This window comes from Poromitra crassiceps, assembly GCF_964638095.1.
Source record: "Poromitra crassiceps genome assembly, chromosome: 2".
In the NCBI taxonomy this organism is placed as follows: Eukaryota; Metazoa; Chordata; class Actinopteri; order Beryciformes; family Melamphaidae; genus Poromitra; species Poromitra crassiceps.
The window spans coordinates 98,538,008-98,552,260 of NC_139624.1; the positions used below are offsets into that span (position 1 = coordinate 98,538,008).

The 14,253-nt window shown below is 42.4% G+C and overlaps 1 protein-coding gene across 2 annotated transcripts; it reads left to right on the forward strand.

Moving 5' to 3' along the window:
* Positions 1-7,593: 7,593 nt before the first annotated feature.
* Positions 7,594-13,196, forward strand: LOC310772241 (inositol monophosphatase 1-like). Of its 2 annotated transcripts, none has more exons than XM_083631991.1 (9): positions 7,594-7,790; positions 8,884-8,979; positions 9,188-9,321; positions 9,416-9,520; positions 11,204-11,249; positions 11,377-11,485; positions 11,606-11,714; positions 12,200-12,351; positions 12,796-13,196. In XM_083631991.1, the coding sequence occupies exons 2-9, from the start codon at positions 8,917-8,919 to the stop codon at positions 12,921-12,923; spliced, it is 846 nt and encodes a 281-aa protein (XP_083488117.1). In that variant the 5' UTR covers positions 7,594-7,790; positions 8,884-8,916; the 3' UTR covers positions 12,924-13,196. The 2 variants fall into 2 exon arrangements, with proteins under 2 accessions (XP_083488117.1, XP_083488116.1); XM_083631990.1 differs by having other exon boundaries at positions 7,596-7,790; positions 8,877-8,979.
* Positions 13,197-14,253: the final 1,057 nt, after the last annotated feature.

The window sequence follows — 14,253 nt, forward strand, 5'->3', positions numbered from 1 at the left end:
AGGGCCACAAACACACACATGCTGACAGTGGCCGGTGAAATTTGTCCTCTGCATTTAACCCATCCTGGCTTTGTCCTTTTCCTCCGGGGGGCAGGCCAGGAGCAGTGGTCGCTTTCTCGTACAGCGCCCGGGGACCGACTTCGGATGTTGTCGTCACTGGTCGGATGACGATGACGATCTGATCATCCAGCTCCTCGTCGGAGCTGGATGCCCCGAGCTCGAATTGGTACTGCGCCTCGAGGTCTTCGTCTTCGTAGCTCGACATGCTGAGAGAGTGAACGGGGGTGAGTGGTCCCGCGGATGCGAATGGCTTGATAGCAGGATCTGGAGGAATGGGGCAGCTTGAGAAGGCGAAACACAGCTTCGAAACACAGCTTTCAGAGAATGGGATGCGGTCGGCTCGGGTACAGCGACCAGAAGATCAGGGAAAGAGAACGATGACCCACTGAGTGTTAGAGTTGCTGTGAGACATGTGGATTTAGGTGCGGATACTTGATGGCCAAGACACACTTGGTAACTGAAGTCTCGATAACTAGGAACGCTGTGGAACTTGATAGCTGGGTCTGCAAGGTTCGAGAGATGGGAACTGTTGCAGACGGTTGTCGTGAGATTAGTCTATGAACAACTGCAGAGGACCTGCAGAGCAAGCCCTTATAGGTCCCGAATATGACATCACCTTGTGTTATGACATCATCAGTGAGACCATCCGAGAGGCATGATTTAGACACTTATGAATCATGACATCATCACCGTCTGCGACATCATCAGTGATCTATGACATCATAGTAGGAATGATGACATCATCTAACACTGAGCATGGCTATAAATACTGCTACGTCATAGCCTCGGCACTGACGACATTATCGGTGTCATATAGGCAAGTGCGTCACGCGGACGTCACGCTGGGATTACACTTGTGCTCGTCACACTAGGATTACATGAGGTGAGGTCACTAGGATTACTCTCCCACTGGCTGAAAAGCTCTGTCGCTCAATCATCCGCTAATCTGATTTGCCGGAAATGCCGTAATGGATTATTATGGGATTTGCACTTTCCTTTACTCTTAAAATAATAATGTACTACACACTATTGTTGTACCCACCACTTTTTTTTCCTTCTGTTTAACGATGTTTTTTCAACTCTGAATCAAATGTTTTATGGTCACCCACGAGTCTCTAGCAGACTGGTTAGCTTGGTTGCAGGCTTAAAACTCTTTAGATAAGTAAGTGATTAAGAACAATGAATGGGGAAATACTCTTCCGGAACCCGAGGTGACGTCACGGTGCCACGTGACTGTTGAGCTCTATTACAGATGTCCCCTAAGAGCCCCACAGTGTGTCTGCAGTATGGTACAATTTATAAATGCCTCATATACAGACTACTGCTACTGATAGTGTTTTTGTTTTAGGCATAACGGCCAGTTCAAAACAGGGCAGCCCAAACTGGCCTTATGGATGGTTCATTTTAGAAGGGACATTATGTCCAGGGCATCCACGGCACTGACCTCTTGGTCTTGGTATAATTCCTGCTCTGAGATCGTTGCCTTAAGACCCAGAACGATGTACTTACCTCTGAAAGACACCTCCATGGATTTGTGAAAACCTTCAGTGGTCATGCTTTTAGCCTACTTTTTCTCAGTTCATTCATTGTTGTACTTCTTCACTTAGCTGCTTGAGGGCACTGACATTTTACTGTATTCTTTGTTTGTATTTATTTGGATAATGCAGCCAGGATATGATCAAGGAATTTGCTCACTTCAATACATTTTGCATTAAAGCATACAGTGGAGGTAATAACTGCAGCGTCTGAGGGAACATTGGACAGAGAGATTGAGAGATCATTGAATGTACTTGACTCTCAACGCATCACACTTTATATTAAAGACCACATTGCTAATAATCATGTTTTTCATACAGGAGCTTGGTGCTTTATTATGAAGTATGTTTAATATATTATTTGTATTTAAATTATGTAATTTGAATAGCATTACATTACATAGTTTGCACTAAAATGAATACAAACATATGTACACCATAAATGCCTCAATTTCTGGAGGCTACTGTTAAAGATTGTACCGTACAACTAACTGCTTTACTATTACCATGTGTGGCATTTCATAGACGCTGTTTAGAAAAGGTCACATGTTTTAACAGCTTTCTTTTTAGTAGGGATGTAAAGAGGGCAGCAAATAAAAACATCTGTGGCATGTAAATATCTCACGGCTAGCGTCTTTTAACTTGCTCCATATGTGAAGAAAATCATTGTCATTAAAGCTTTTGAGAGATAAAAGCATGTATCAACGTGCACTTGAACACGGAAGATACCAAAACACCAGTATCAAATGCCAGTAGACTCCGAGAGATTGTTGGTATAGTAATTTGAGAGCTAAAGGACACACACACACACACACACACACGCAAAATAAAGGGGAAACAAAGAGCAAAACATAAAAAACAATCTGTCAGCCACCTCCCATCTGCGGTCGTATCGGCCTAACACAAAATGCAACCCACTCCCCTGTGACAAAACAAAATATCTTCTCAAACATGAGGCTATCTCATTGCTTTGCAGAAGGCAAACAAAAGACACTTTTATTCTAGCTCTAACAAGACCTTGGAGAAAGTGAAACAACTGACATTTCTTTCCTTATAATAATGTCCATAAAATAAAAACAAACACAGAAAGAAAAAAAAATCCCTCTTGGCGTTAAACAATGAAATGAGTAGAAAACAGGCCTTAGCCTCTGACACAACATAAAAGAGCAGAAAAGCGTCTCCCGAGTGGTGCTGACTGACTGGTGATTCAGCACAGGGATAAAAGCATTCACAGCTATTACACCATATACAAATCTCCATTGCATGACGTCCCCTGCCCACTTAGACAGTGGCTGTGCCCCCAGGAGAGAGTGCACAGGGAGTGTAGGAGAGTGCCTCTCAGGCTGCTGTGCTGCCTGAGAAAGTGTTGCTTTCTGTGGAGTATTGTGTCTGTATTTTGTATTTCTTTAAGACAAATAAATGCCTTGAAGTTGTAAAGCGCTTCTTTAACAGAGTCTGGTCTCATACATTCCATCACCCCCCAGAGAACTCAACCATCCATTGTTGTCTGTAACACGGATATCCCATATAATCCCAAATTCCCAGAGAGCATTTCTGGAGTCAGTGTGCTGATGGCCACGCAGCAAAGCCAAGGCCCACCTGTACACTTGTAAAGCAGGTCCTGCCAGTCGTAGCAGCTCTCCCAGCGTGGTGACGATTGCTCTCTTGAAAGTCTCTGACAGACTTGGGAGTGTCGAGGTGACATCCAGCTGTGCACCGTTCATCAGGCAGCCAATACAGAATTCAGTGTTCTCTCCCGAGGCTCCGTGCACTTAGCAGACCCCTGTGGAATGGTGGCAGGTTATGAACAGATACCTTGCAGCTTACCGTCAGGAAAATTTTCCACTTGGTGCAATATGAACCATGTCACTGCCCTCCAGGTTATAATATGAAAATGAAGTCTGCCTCCCGATTGGCTAGATGTAGGCTACACAAAAAATTCCCACCCTTCTCCTGAGACTGAAAAAACGTGGCACCCAGTGATACCTGCCCCATAAAAAAAACGATAAACATGAATTATATATTAAAGTCTAAAAGGTGGTGGATCTAAAACTTCAAACTGGAGACATTGTGCTGAATTATTGACAATGAGTATGTGCCCCCACAGTACCTGAGCAGAGGCAGTGAATGATCCTTTTCTGACCAGGCTTCTTTTCCAAACAAGAAGAAGTTGGAGGGGGCATCCATTTCAGAAGCATCCTGAAACCTTGATCTAACTAATCCCCCCTGTGGCCGTAGAGTGAATACTGCTTCTATTTAGTGGATCCGGGAGTTGGCACAGTGCATTGACAATGCTGTGTGCCAACTTCATCATTGTTATGCCTCCGCCGGCAATAGCCAGGCCGGAGGCATTATGGTTTCGGGTTGTCTGTCTGTCCGATGTTCGTTAACGCGAGAACGCGAGATCTGAAGAACGCTTTGACAGAATTTAATCAAATTTGGCTCAAACGTCAAAGTTCAAGGTCACTGTGACCTCTCGAATGGCATTTTCAAGCTCGTCAACGCGATATCTCAGGAACGCCTTCACGGAATTTCTCTGAACTTTCCTCAAACGTCCTCTTGGACTTCAGGATGAACTGATTACATTTTGGTGGTCAAAGGCCAGAGTTCAAGGTCACTGTGACCTCACGAACACCATTTTATAGCTCGTTAATGCATTTTCTCAGGAACGCCGCGACGGAATTTCGCCACATTTGGCTCAAACGTCAAAGTCTGGACAGACATGGATGTCGACTGCTCACTTTTTGGCGGAGGCATATATCCGCAGTGTGGTCGTTCTAGGTTGATGAGGCTGTAATGATTAGTTGAAATTGTTCTAAGCTGAAGCGATGCAGTGTTTGATCAGAACATCTTATATTTGCCAGTGACACCAGACCGTAAAGGCAGGTTTAAGGTGTTTCAACACACATGGTTTTGCGTCATGCAAGGTGTGGCAATAATCAACATCATGTCTGAACTCGTCCTAGACGGGGGAAAAAGGGGGGGCGGGAATCCACTTCTGCCATCAACACTTGTCTTATACCGTTCTAGTGAACGTGAGGGTACTGGAGTATGTAATTTCATTGCAGAACGGAATGTATAGTTTAGTAATACATTTTTACCATCACAGCCATTTCATTTACTACTACAGTACCACTGAAAGATAGACAACGCAGTCACTTGTATTTCACAAGGGTTAAATATTGTAACTGTTAAAGGAGAATTCCGTTTTTTTACACCCCATACCTTATTTCCAGCTTAGAATATTATGTTTTACTCGCCCAAATAACTTTGGTTTCATTCGGATGCCCACAGAAGATATTTAGCTCGGAGTAGGCTCCTCAAACAGGCTATAACGGGCGCAAACGGGGCAAGCTGCATGCGCTCTGTAAATTACACATTTTCTGTCATGCCGCTGTCCATATCCTCATTATATGATCCATAAATACACGTGAGGCTGTTTGTACGCCTCCGGGCTGTTCTGGTCTCCTCATACGGGGTCTGTGAATCCAAATCGCGTTCGTCCCGTTCAAGTCAAGTATACGCTTGAAGAGTTGGCCGAAATTGAAGAGCGGACGAGGAGAGAGAGCGAGGAACAGCAGGACGAACAAGGCAGCCGCTGCACGGCCGAGAATAAATGGTGATTGGTGGTGTTCATGTGGACGCTGTAACCCTATGCCCACCGAGGAGGAAGGCAAGCCACGTAATTGCTAATCGGTAGTTGTTGTGAACAAGACAATAGTCGCAGGGGAATGGCTCCTGTGCTGTGCACTGCGCAGGTAACTTCAGAGCAGCCTGTGTGGAAACTCACGAGACTTGAACGGGACGAACGAGATTTGGATTCAGAGACCTCGTATGAGGAGACCAGAACAGCCCGGAGGCATACAAACAGCCTCACGTGTGTTTATGGATCATATAATGAGGATATGGATCGCGGCGTGACAGAAAATGTGTAATTTACAGAGCGCATGCAGCTTGCCCCGTTTGCGCCCGTTATAGCCTGTTTGAGGAGCCTACTCTGAGCTAAATATCTTCTGTGGGCATCCGAATGAAACCAAAGTTATTTGGGTGAGTTAAACATCATATTTTAAGCTGGAAATAAGGTCTGTGGTGTAAAAAAACTGAATTCTCCTTTAAGCCTTTACAAGTTTGGCGTGACATACTTGAGGTTAATGAGTGTAACTGAACAAAGAACAAAATTAACAACATCCCACTTCTGCTTTTTATCAACACTTGGTCTTCTACAGTTCTAGCAAACTTGAGGGTACTGGAGAATGTAATGTCATTGCAGAATCTAATATATAGTTTGGTAATGCATCTGTAATACTATGTTTTGAGAAGGGACATTTTACCATTTCAATTAGGGCTGCAACTGCAACTAACAATTATTTTCATTGTCAATTAATCTGTCGATTAATCGATTAGTTGTTTGTCACAAAATCACAGAAGTCAAAACGGCTCATTTGAATGCACGTTTTCCTTACACGGCTGGTGTGGCTTTACCTGGGGACCATGTGTTTTGAGACTTCCATGATGTTTATATAGAGTAGCACGCCAAAGTCCTTTCTAATCAAAGAAGCAAAGCACCTTTAAATGTTGTAACTGTTAAGCCTTCACAAGTTTGAGGTGACACTTAAAGAATTGAGCTTAATTGGTATAAACTACATGTACAGTAACACTCTCTTCATATTTGCCTTACCACCTCCTCTGAAAACAATAGAACGAGGCTTCAAAAACATCAATCAAGTCAGTAATAGACATTCAAATTAGAATTAAATATTGAACTTAGGTGTGTTGGTCCACTCTGAATGATCTCAACTAAGCCCAGCATTGTAATTCTAGTGGAACGTATTCACTACAATAACTGAACAACCTTGTCTTGCAGTTGCCCCTTTCGCAACTGTCTTCGTGTCACTGCTTGATAAGCATCTCCCCTCCAGATGAAGACAGGTGCGAAAGGGGCAAGTCTTGCAGTATCTTGTATCTTTGTATTGCGGTATTTTGTAACATGCAAAAAAAAAAAAATTGAAATGAGGAAAACCTTGCAGCAAGCTATGACTCAACAGTAGTGACAGTAGTCAAGTGTAGCATGATAAAGGGAGAGTTCACTATGATTTAAAGTGCCATTTTGGGGGTTTGTGGTCAAAGGTGTCAAAGGGGCTGTGCCTTTTGCTAGTTTCAAATGACTATTATAAGTCATGTTCTCTTGCTGGCCTGCAGTGTCTCTTGTTTGCAGTGCTTCTTTCGTGTAGAGACATGGCTTTAGAATGCCATGAAGTAATATGCCTCAGATGTGATTACAGCATGTGCACTCCTGTGCTCAAACGATAACTACCGGGGAATGCATCGTTATGATAGATATGCATATAGGATAGATGTATAGATGATAGATGGATAGATGGATGTAGATCTATGAATGCATACATTTCTATGCTCAGACAGAAAACAAATGGGCATGCATGCTCACAAATCCTACAATGACTCGCTAAGGGACCTTTCAAAGTCTTCCAGCAGTGGAATGTAACAAAGGGAGTTGAAAGCTCAATAACTGGCTATAGCTGTCAGGAAATACGAAACTGACGGAAACTCAAATCCCACGTTAAAACTAAACCAGGCACTCAAATGTATCCGTTATTTTTGCAGTGTCTAAAATGTAAGACTTTTACCATTGCAAATCCTTGTTAAAGTGGTATGGTTTATACCAAAAAAGGTCATTAGAATTTCTGTCTAATTATAGAATGAGATGAATTATCCATGCTGCTTTGTGCAGAATTTGAAGTTGTGCTCAGACTCTGTTGCATTAAATACATTACAGGGTGTGTCTTGCTGAGTGACACATGTATTAGCCCATTCAGTGAGATCATCCTATTATGTATTAGGAAGTCACTGAGAATTTTCCATAAACCTACACAGACTGTAGCTAGTCATAATTTAAACCTACAGACTGTAGCTAGTCATAAACCTACACAGACTGTAGAGTCCTAATTTTCATTCAAGTTCAGCATCATGTTGTTGCAGGTCTGCCTTTACGGGCAGCATGTTTTTTTCTTGGGTTGGCTATGAGGAAATGTAAGGGCGGTGCTAGTACTTTTCCCACTGTCTCATGGCAGCTTTTTTATAGTTACCCTCGAATGGGCAACTTGTAGTTACTTGAACATTTACAAAAGAAGGTAGCATCTAGGGACTACCTCTGACGGCCCCACCAGACTTTTCAAGGTAAGATTTTCTTTTGTGTAACAATGCATGGGTATCAGGTATCAGCAAAAATTGTTTGCAGGTGTGTTCTAATCATCACAGTGGACTTATTGTCATTTTAAGCTGCGACCAGCAGCTCTATCAGTTGGTCGGTCGGTCGGTAGTCGGTCCACAAAAAGTTCACCACCCAGTTTTTGCCCTATGAGGCTGAAATTTGGCATGGAGGTCAACTGTGTGTGTACAGTGAAGGTGTGTGTTTGTGCTCATTCCAATTGGCTAAAGGCTGGGCTGCCTCTGCCATCCTGCATTTCAGAAATGTGCATGTGGTCGCAGCTATTGTGAGTTTTTTCTTCTCCTGGTGAACTGTAGCTGAGCTTGTCTTTAAAGGAGAGTGCTTGTGGTGGGGTGGATTCTTCACAGACCAATATGAAATATGATAAGAGCTCATGCAAATGAAGTACATTAATGTAGAACTGAGGTACAGTGTGTTCTAGTAGGCTATAACAGGGTTCCGCCGGCTTGAAGAGTGGGGTGGGGTCTTATCCTCCAACTGCCTTTCTGCAGATGTAAACGATGCATACTGTTTGTACTATTGAAACCAGTTCAGCTTTGACTGATGTGCATGAACATGATCAAATATTTGAAGTGAGTACATGTCAAGAGTTCAAACTGACTGGACCATGATAATCATAGATTAAGATGACATTCCCAAGAAAATATAACACTGACTATGGAAATTACTGCTTCTTATTGAAAGATAGCTAGCATATAAAAGCATAACCTGTGGCTGCCTGCTGGTGGTGATGTCAGTGTCTCAGGAACAAGGCTCTCACAGGACAGACACATGCCAGCGGCAAGGGAAGTGTTACATAACCCATTCTGTTCTAAACGAGGCACGCAAAGCATGTACTTTTTATAGTAGGCCTATTGTTTTGTGGGCCTGTGTATGCATGTTGCAGCTTATGTTCAAACGATGTAGTTACAGTATTTCAAATAAAATCTTTTTTATTTCTTTGTTTCGCATTTACTAATTATCTTAAGTTGCACTGTATTGCATTTCCCACAAATGACCACCTCATTGCTGCACTTTAAGACTTTTATCTTTAGTTTACAGGCTCTCATCAGCAAGTCCCCCTGAGAAAATAAAATGGCTGACGAATGGCAGGAAGCATTTGACCATGCTATTAAAGTGGCGAATAAAGCTGGGGAGGTAGGTTTGAGCCATCTGAAATTCCATATTTAATCTCTGTAGTGTCAGCATTTATCATGCCTTAGAACAGTCAATCAAAGCCAAAACTTACACACAGACTTGCCTCTTCCCAATGATTTGTATTTTGTAATGTGGAAGGCCTTCTCCTAACGTAAAGATCTTAGGCAGATATTTGTCAGCATGTACCAATAATGTTCCATTTGATCAGGTGATTAGAGATGCCCTGCAGAATGAAATCAAGATCACGACAAAGAGCACCTCTGTAGACCTCGTCACTCAGACCGACCAGAGGGTGGAGAGGATCATCATCTCCTCGGTTAAAGAAAAATTCCCCGACCACTGGTCAGACATTATGCTTACATACACAGCCACACACACACACACACACAAATGACACGATCATATCTTAATGTCTTGTGGTGCTTTGATGTTCCAGTATAATCGGGGAGGAGTCCGTAGCAGCTGGGCAGCCCTGTGACTTAACCGACAATCCTACGTGGATCGTAGACCCAGTGGATGGCACCACAAACTTTGTACATGGGTAAGTCTTGTTAAAGAGCACGACAAGCTGTAACTAGCTGTTGATGCACACATTGGACACATTGTGGGGTGGAGGTAAGGCTGGGCGGTTTTCACCAGAGCACAACCCCACAGCACTTCCTTTTTCTCAGCATTCGGCAAACTGCAGAAATATTCACTCGACATCGTTACTTTTGTTTTCGCTGCTCAGCTGTATAGATGGTTTTCACGGAATGGTCAGTCCTGCACTTGAATGTTTTTTTTCTTTTATGTCCATAGCAAACACTGCAACAGGAAGTGAGCGGGGGTTCAATTTAGAATGTTTTTGTTAAGTTAAAACCGTCTATATTAATGGGAGCTGGGGCTCTGTCTGTTTCTCTGCCCCACTGTGATTGTCCCACTGTGATGACATAAATCCCATTGTGACATCACCAGTGATGTCATAAATCCCACTGTGACATCATCAGTGATGTCATAAATCCAACTGTGACATCTTCAGTGATTTCATAAATCCCACTGAGATCATCAGTGATATCATAAATCTGACATCATCAGTGGTCTCATTGGCCACACAGCAGCCGAGGTGCGGTCAAGGCCGCACAGCGGCCGAGCTGCGAATGCGAGCTGCAGGATGGGCGAGCCCACGTAGCGGGCGAACCTAGGAATCCAGCGCGCAAGATCCCTAGTAGGCCAAAAACGGTGTTTCGCTCCATTCTGTGAACATGCTTAATATACAAAGTAGGGCATTTCAGCATGGGGTTGAATGGGAACGACGTCACTTCCGGGTCCTGCCTCAAGTGGCCATTCGAGGACCTACAAAGGTTTACCTGTGTGAGTAATGGTAGTAATAGTAATGACCTGTATTATCATGAACCTAAATATCTAAAATATAGATAAAATCTGGTGTATTCATGTCACAGTTTGAGTTTCTTAGCTTCCAACTTGCAGCTTGAATAAACTGTCGAACTGCCAACTCTCGTTTCTTCACCAAAAGCATCCGGTAAAAATGCTTCATCATTGAAAGATCTTATCTTAAAAAAAAGGAAGCCACATTCTGATAAGAACGACTGAGAGTTTCCATCGAACAAGATGTTCCATTGAACAAGACATTTACTGTGTATCTAATAACCTTCTGGAGAGTGGAATCATCTGTCAGTTTTCATAAAATATATTATTGACATTCTATTTATCATTTTTAATGGTAAAAGTAATAGTAACTTTTACATCTGAAAATGTGTCTCTTAAAAAAGGGGGCACGAATAACGCCTTCATTTTCAGAGTTTTGACAGTTGGAGGGAATCTTTAATAGGAAACAGCTGGAGAGAAAGTGACAGCAGCAAATCAGTGTTCATTATTTTGTCGTTCCTTGGTGCTAGCCTGTTTTTTCCTCCTTTTCCTTTGGAGTTAGATATTTTAGAAGGTCTGTGTCTCTTTCTGCACCGCACCTATATCTTATTCTCCTTTTGTATTTTTATAATTTAAAATGTAAATTAAACTTATATATAACCAGTATACAGCTTTCAGGATCGCTTCCTCTGTAAAACCCCGAGCTTGCCCACTGGTTCGGGCAAGAGTTTTTGGACCGTGAAGACCTCTTGTGGAGGGTATATCAATATTGCAATTCCTACTGGTTACCAATAGAGGCCAATAAAGATCATAGATTGCTCAATTCTCCTTTACTCTGAATTACTGTCCTCATTCACAGGTTCCCATTCGTGGCAGTTTCTATTGGCTTTGCTGTCAATAAACAGGTATGTCAAATCAACGTAAGAGAGAGGTTTACAATTAATGAAAGTAGTGGATCAATACAATGCTGCTGCATGCACACAGTACTGTATGTGCACAGAGATGCTCAAAGAGCAATGTGTGCGTTTTCAGCTGGAGTTTGGTGTGATATACAGCTGCTTAGAAGAAAAGATGTATTCTGGAAGGAAGGGAAAGGGAGCTTTCTGCAATGGAGAGCAACTGCAGGTGTCTGATGTGACAGGTATAGTCAGAGATAATGCGGTTTGTGTGTGTGTGCGTGTGGGTGTGGGTGTCCCTTTGCAATTAAGCACACTGTCCCACCTGTCATAATAGTTACAATATAGGTATGCTGTTTCTGCAGAGATCAAGAAGTCCATAATCATTTCTGAGCATGGAACCGACAGAAGCAAAGAAAAAGTCACCAAGATCTTCTCGACCATGCAGAAGATCCTCTGCATCCCTGTGCATGGGTAAGTCCTCTTCTTTGTATACATGTACATGGACTCATTACTGTACAGATGATTTTGCAGGCACATAAGACAAACTACTACCACTCTACCAGTCTCAAAAGGTGGGATATTTTTCTTTATTTTTTTTACTATGTTCCACATTTTAGAATAATAGTAAAAGCATCAGAACTATGAAATAACACAAGTTGAATTATGCAGTGGCCAAAAAAAGTGTGAAACAAATCAAAATTATCTTATATTTTAGATGATTTAAAGAAGCCGGCCTTTGCCTTGATGGAAAGGCACAGGCTTTGGAAAAGAAATTCATACATAGGGCATCGACTTAACTTGATATTTGTCTAAGAAACCAATTTCAAGCGTTTAGCATAAGCCTTTAGGTCAAAATGGCTTTAAGATCATGAAAAACACAGAAAACATTCAATCAGGTTTGTACAAACTTTTGACTGGTTGTGTCTACTCATATTCATTTCGCTCTGTGTTGACAGGCTCCGTGGGTCAGGGACAGCTGCTACCAACATGTGTCTGGTGGCGTCCGGGGCGGTGGAGGCCTTCTTTGAAATCGGGATCCACTGCTGGGACATTGCTGCCGGGGCAGTTATAGTCACAGAAGCTGGAGGCGTTTTACTGGATGTCGATGGTGCGTAGACCTTCAAGCTCTCCGCTAATAACAGAGCATCAGCTGATTAGGCGACACTATGCTGATTACACAACACTGGTTTGTGATTGTGAAGTGTTTACAACGAAAATAAATGAATGAGATGTTGATTACATTATGGCTAAAAGCAGGCACATTCTTTGCAAATACTGTTGACTGCGTACTGCAGAGGTTTTCAAAGTGGGAGGCGGCCCCCCCAGGGGGGCTCAAACAGCAATATCAGGCTATTTTGGCTCAATTGTTGAGTGTCTATGGGAATATAATCATGCTCCCATATAGACCTTTAGGAATTGAGTGAAACTAAGGGGAGTGTGGGTGCCTTTTCCTAGCCTTGTCTGAGCAGAGGCCCACAGTCTCAGACTTTGAAAACCCCTGGTGTACAGGTAAAACCACCTCATAACGAAAGCTTTGTTTGATTCATTTTAGGGGGTCCATTTGATTTGATGTCCAGAAGGATGGTTTCAGCAAACAACAGGACCATTGCTGACCGGATCATCAAGGAAATCGAGGTGTTCCCAGTGGAGAGGGATGATGCTCCGACAGAGAAGAAATGAGATGAATGCTTACACGTGTTTACAATGAATCTGCTCACTGTCACCTTTTTTCATAATCTTTCTTAGTGTTCAAGAACTGTTCGTATATTTTTATAATCTGCATCCGATGCAGCGCAACAATAGCCGCTGTTCAGATAACCACCTTCTTCTTCAATGTAGTTTGGCCTTGAAACGTTTTCCTGTGAAATCCATGACATAAATTACTCATTATATCAGAACACAAGAAAGTAACAGTTTATTGTCTGCTGTCTGAATAAAGTTACTGTGCAGTAATCACCATTGATTGCCTTAATTTGCATACAAGATGTTTCCAGAGCACATTGCAATACACTTTAAAGCAGCTACGAGCAACTTTTTCGATTGTTATTAAACAGTATAAATTTAATATCAATGCATCACATCTTACCTCTAATAGTCGACGATACCAACGCAGAGTAGTCTCGCTTGAACCCCGAGTGAATCGGCCAGTGTTAGTGTGTCTGTAGCCAGGGCAGATCAGGAATTGAAATTAAACGGTTTGCAGCAGCCACTTCGGCCATAACCACAAAATAACTTCCAAAAAACCTGTTAGAATATAACGAGAGATGTTCCCGCGAGTATGCGTGGCGTTCACATTGTTTATGTTATGTTGCTAGGCAGCGCAAACGGCGTAAAAGGCAGCTGCGTTTCACTTCCTGGTTTCACTTCCGCGTTTCACTTCCGGGTTACCCGGTCCGGTTGCTCTAGAGAGCCCCCTGTTGGCGCGAGTTTAGACAGACTATAGACTTAATAATCACCTAAGGGAGCAATCTCAGATACACACGGCTTTGGTCTCGTCGACTATTAGAGGTAAGATGTGATGCATTGATATTAAATTTATACTGTTTAATAACAATCGAAAAAGTTGCTCGTAGCTGCTTTAATCAAAGGAAATAAGTTCAACCCAATCACCAATCAGCATCTTCAAGGTTTACTCTTATTTACCATTCTGTCATTTGTCTAAATACTTTTGCATTTAGCATGCATTTTTATGCACAAAACTTAAAGGAACAGTTCACCCAAAATGAAAATTCTGCCATCATTTACTCACCCTCATGTCAGTTGAAATACAGATGAAGTTTGTCCATATTATAACACACAGGGAGGTAATTAACACAATTCAAGAGAAAAGCAGTCACCATTGACATAAGTTGTACTATACTGAAGTCATACAGTACATGGGCACACTTTATGGACACATTTCATCTGTGTTTCAACAGATGAAGTGACACGAGGGTGAGTAGATATGACAATTTAAAATGTTGAGTGAACTGTTGCTTTAATTTGAAGATTGGTGTGTGTGTGGGGGGGG

What these genes read in the sequence shown, in the direction of transcription:
- LOC310772241 (XM_083631991.1), top strand. Translation starts at nt 8,917, where the DNA reads ATGGCTGACGAATGGCAGGAAGCATTTGACCATGCTATTAAAGTGGCG. An exon ending in TGGCGAATAAAGCTGGGGAG is followed by an intron (nt 8,980 to 9,187) that starts GTAGGTTTGAGC and finishes CCATTTGATCAG; the next exon opens with GTGATTAGAGATGCCCTGCA. An exon ending in GCTTTGCTGTCAATAAACAG is followed by an intron (nt 11,250 to 11,376) that starts GTATGTCAAATC and finishes GTGCGTTTTCAG; the next exon opens with CTGGAGTTTGGTGTGATATA.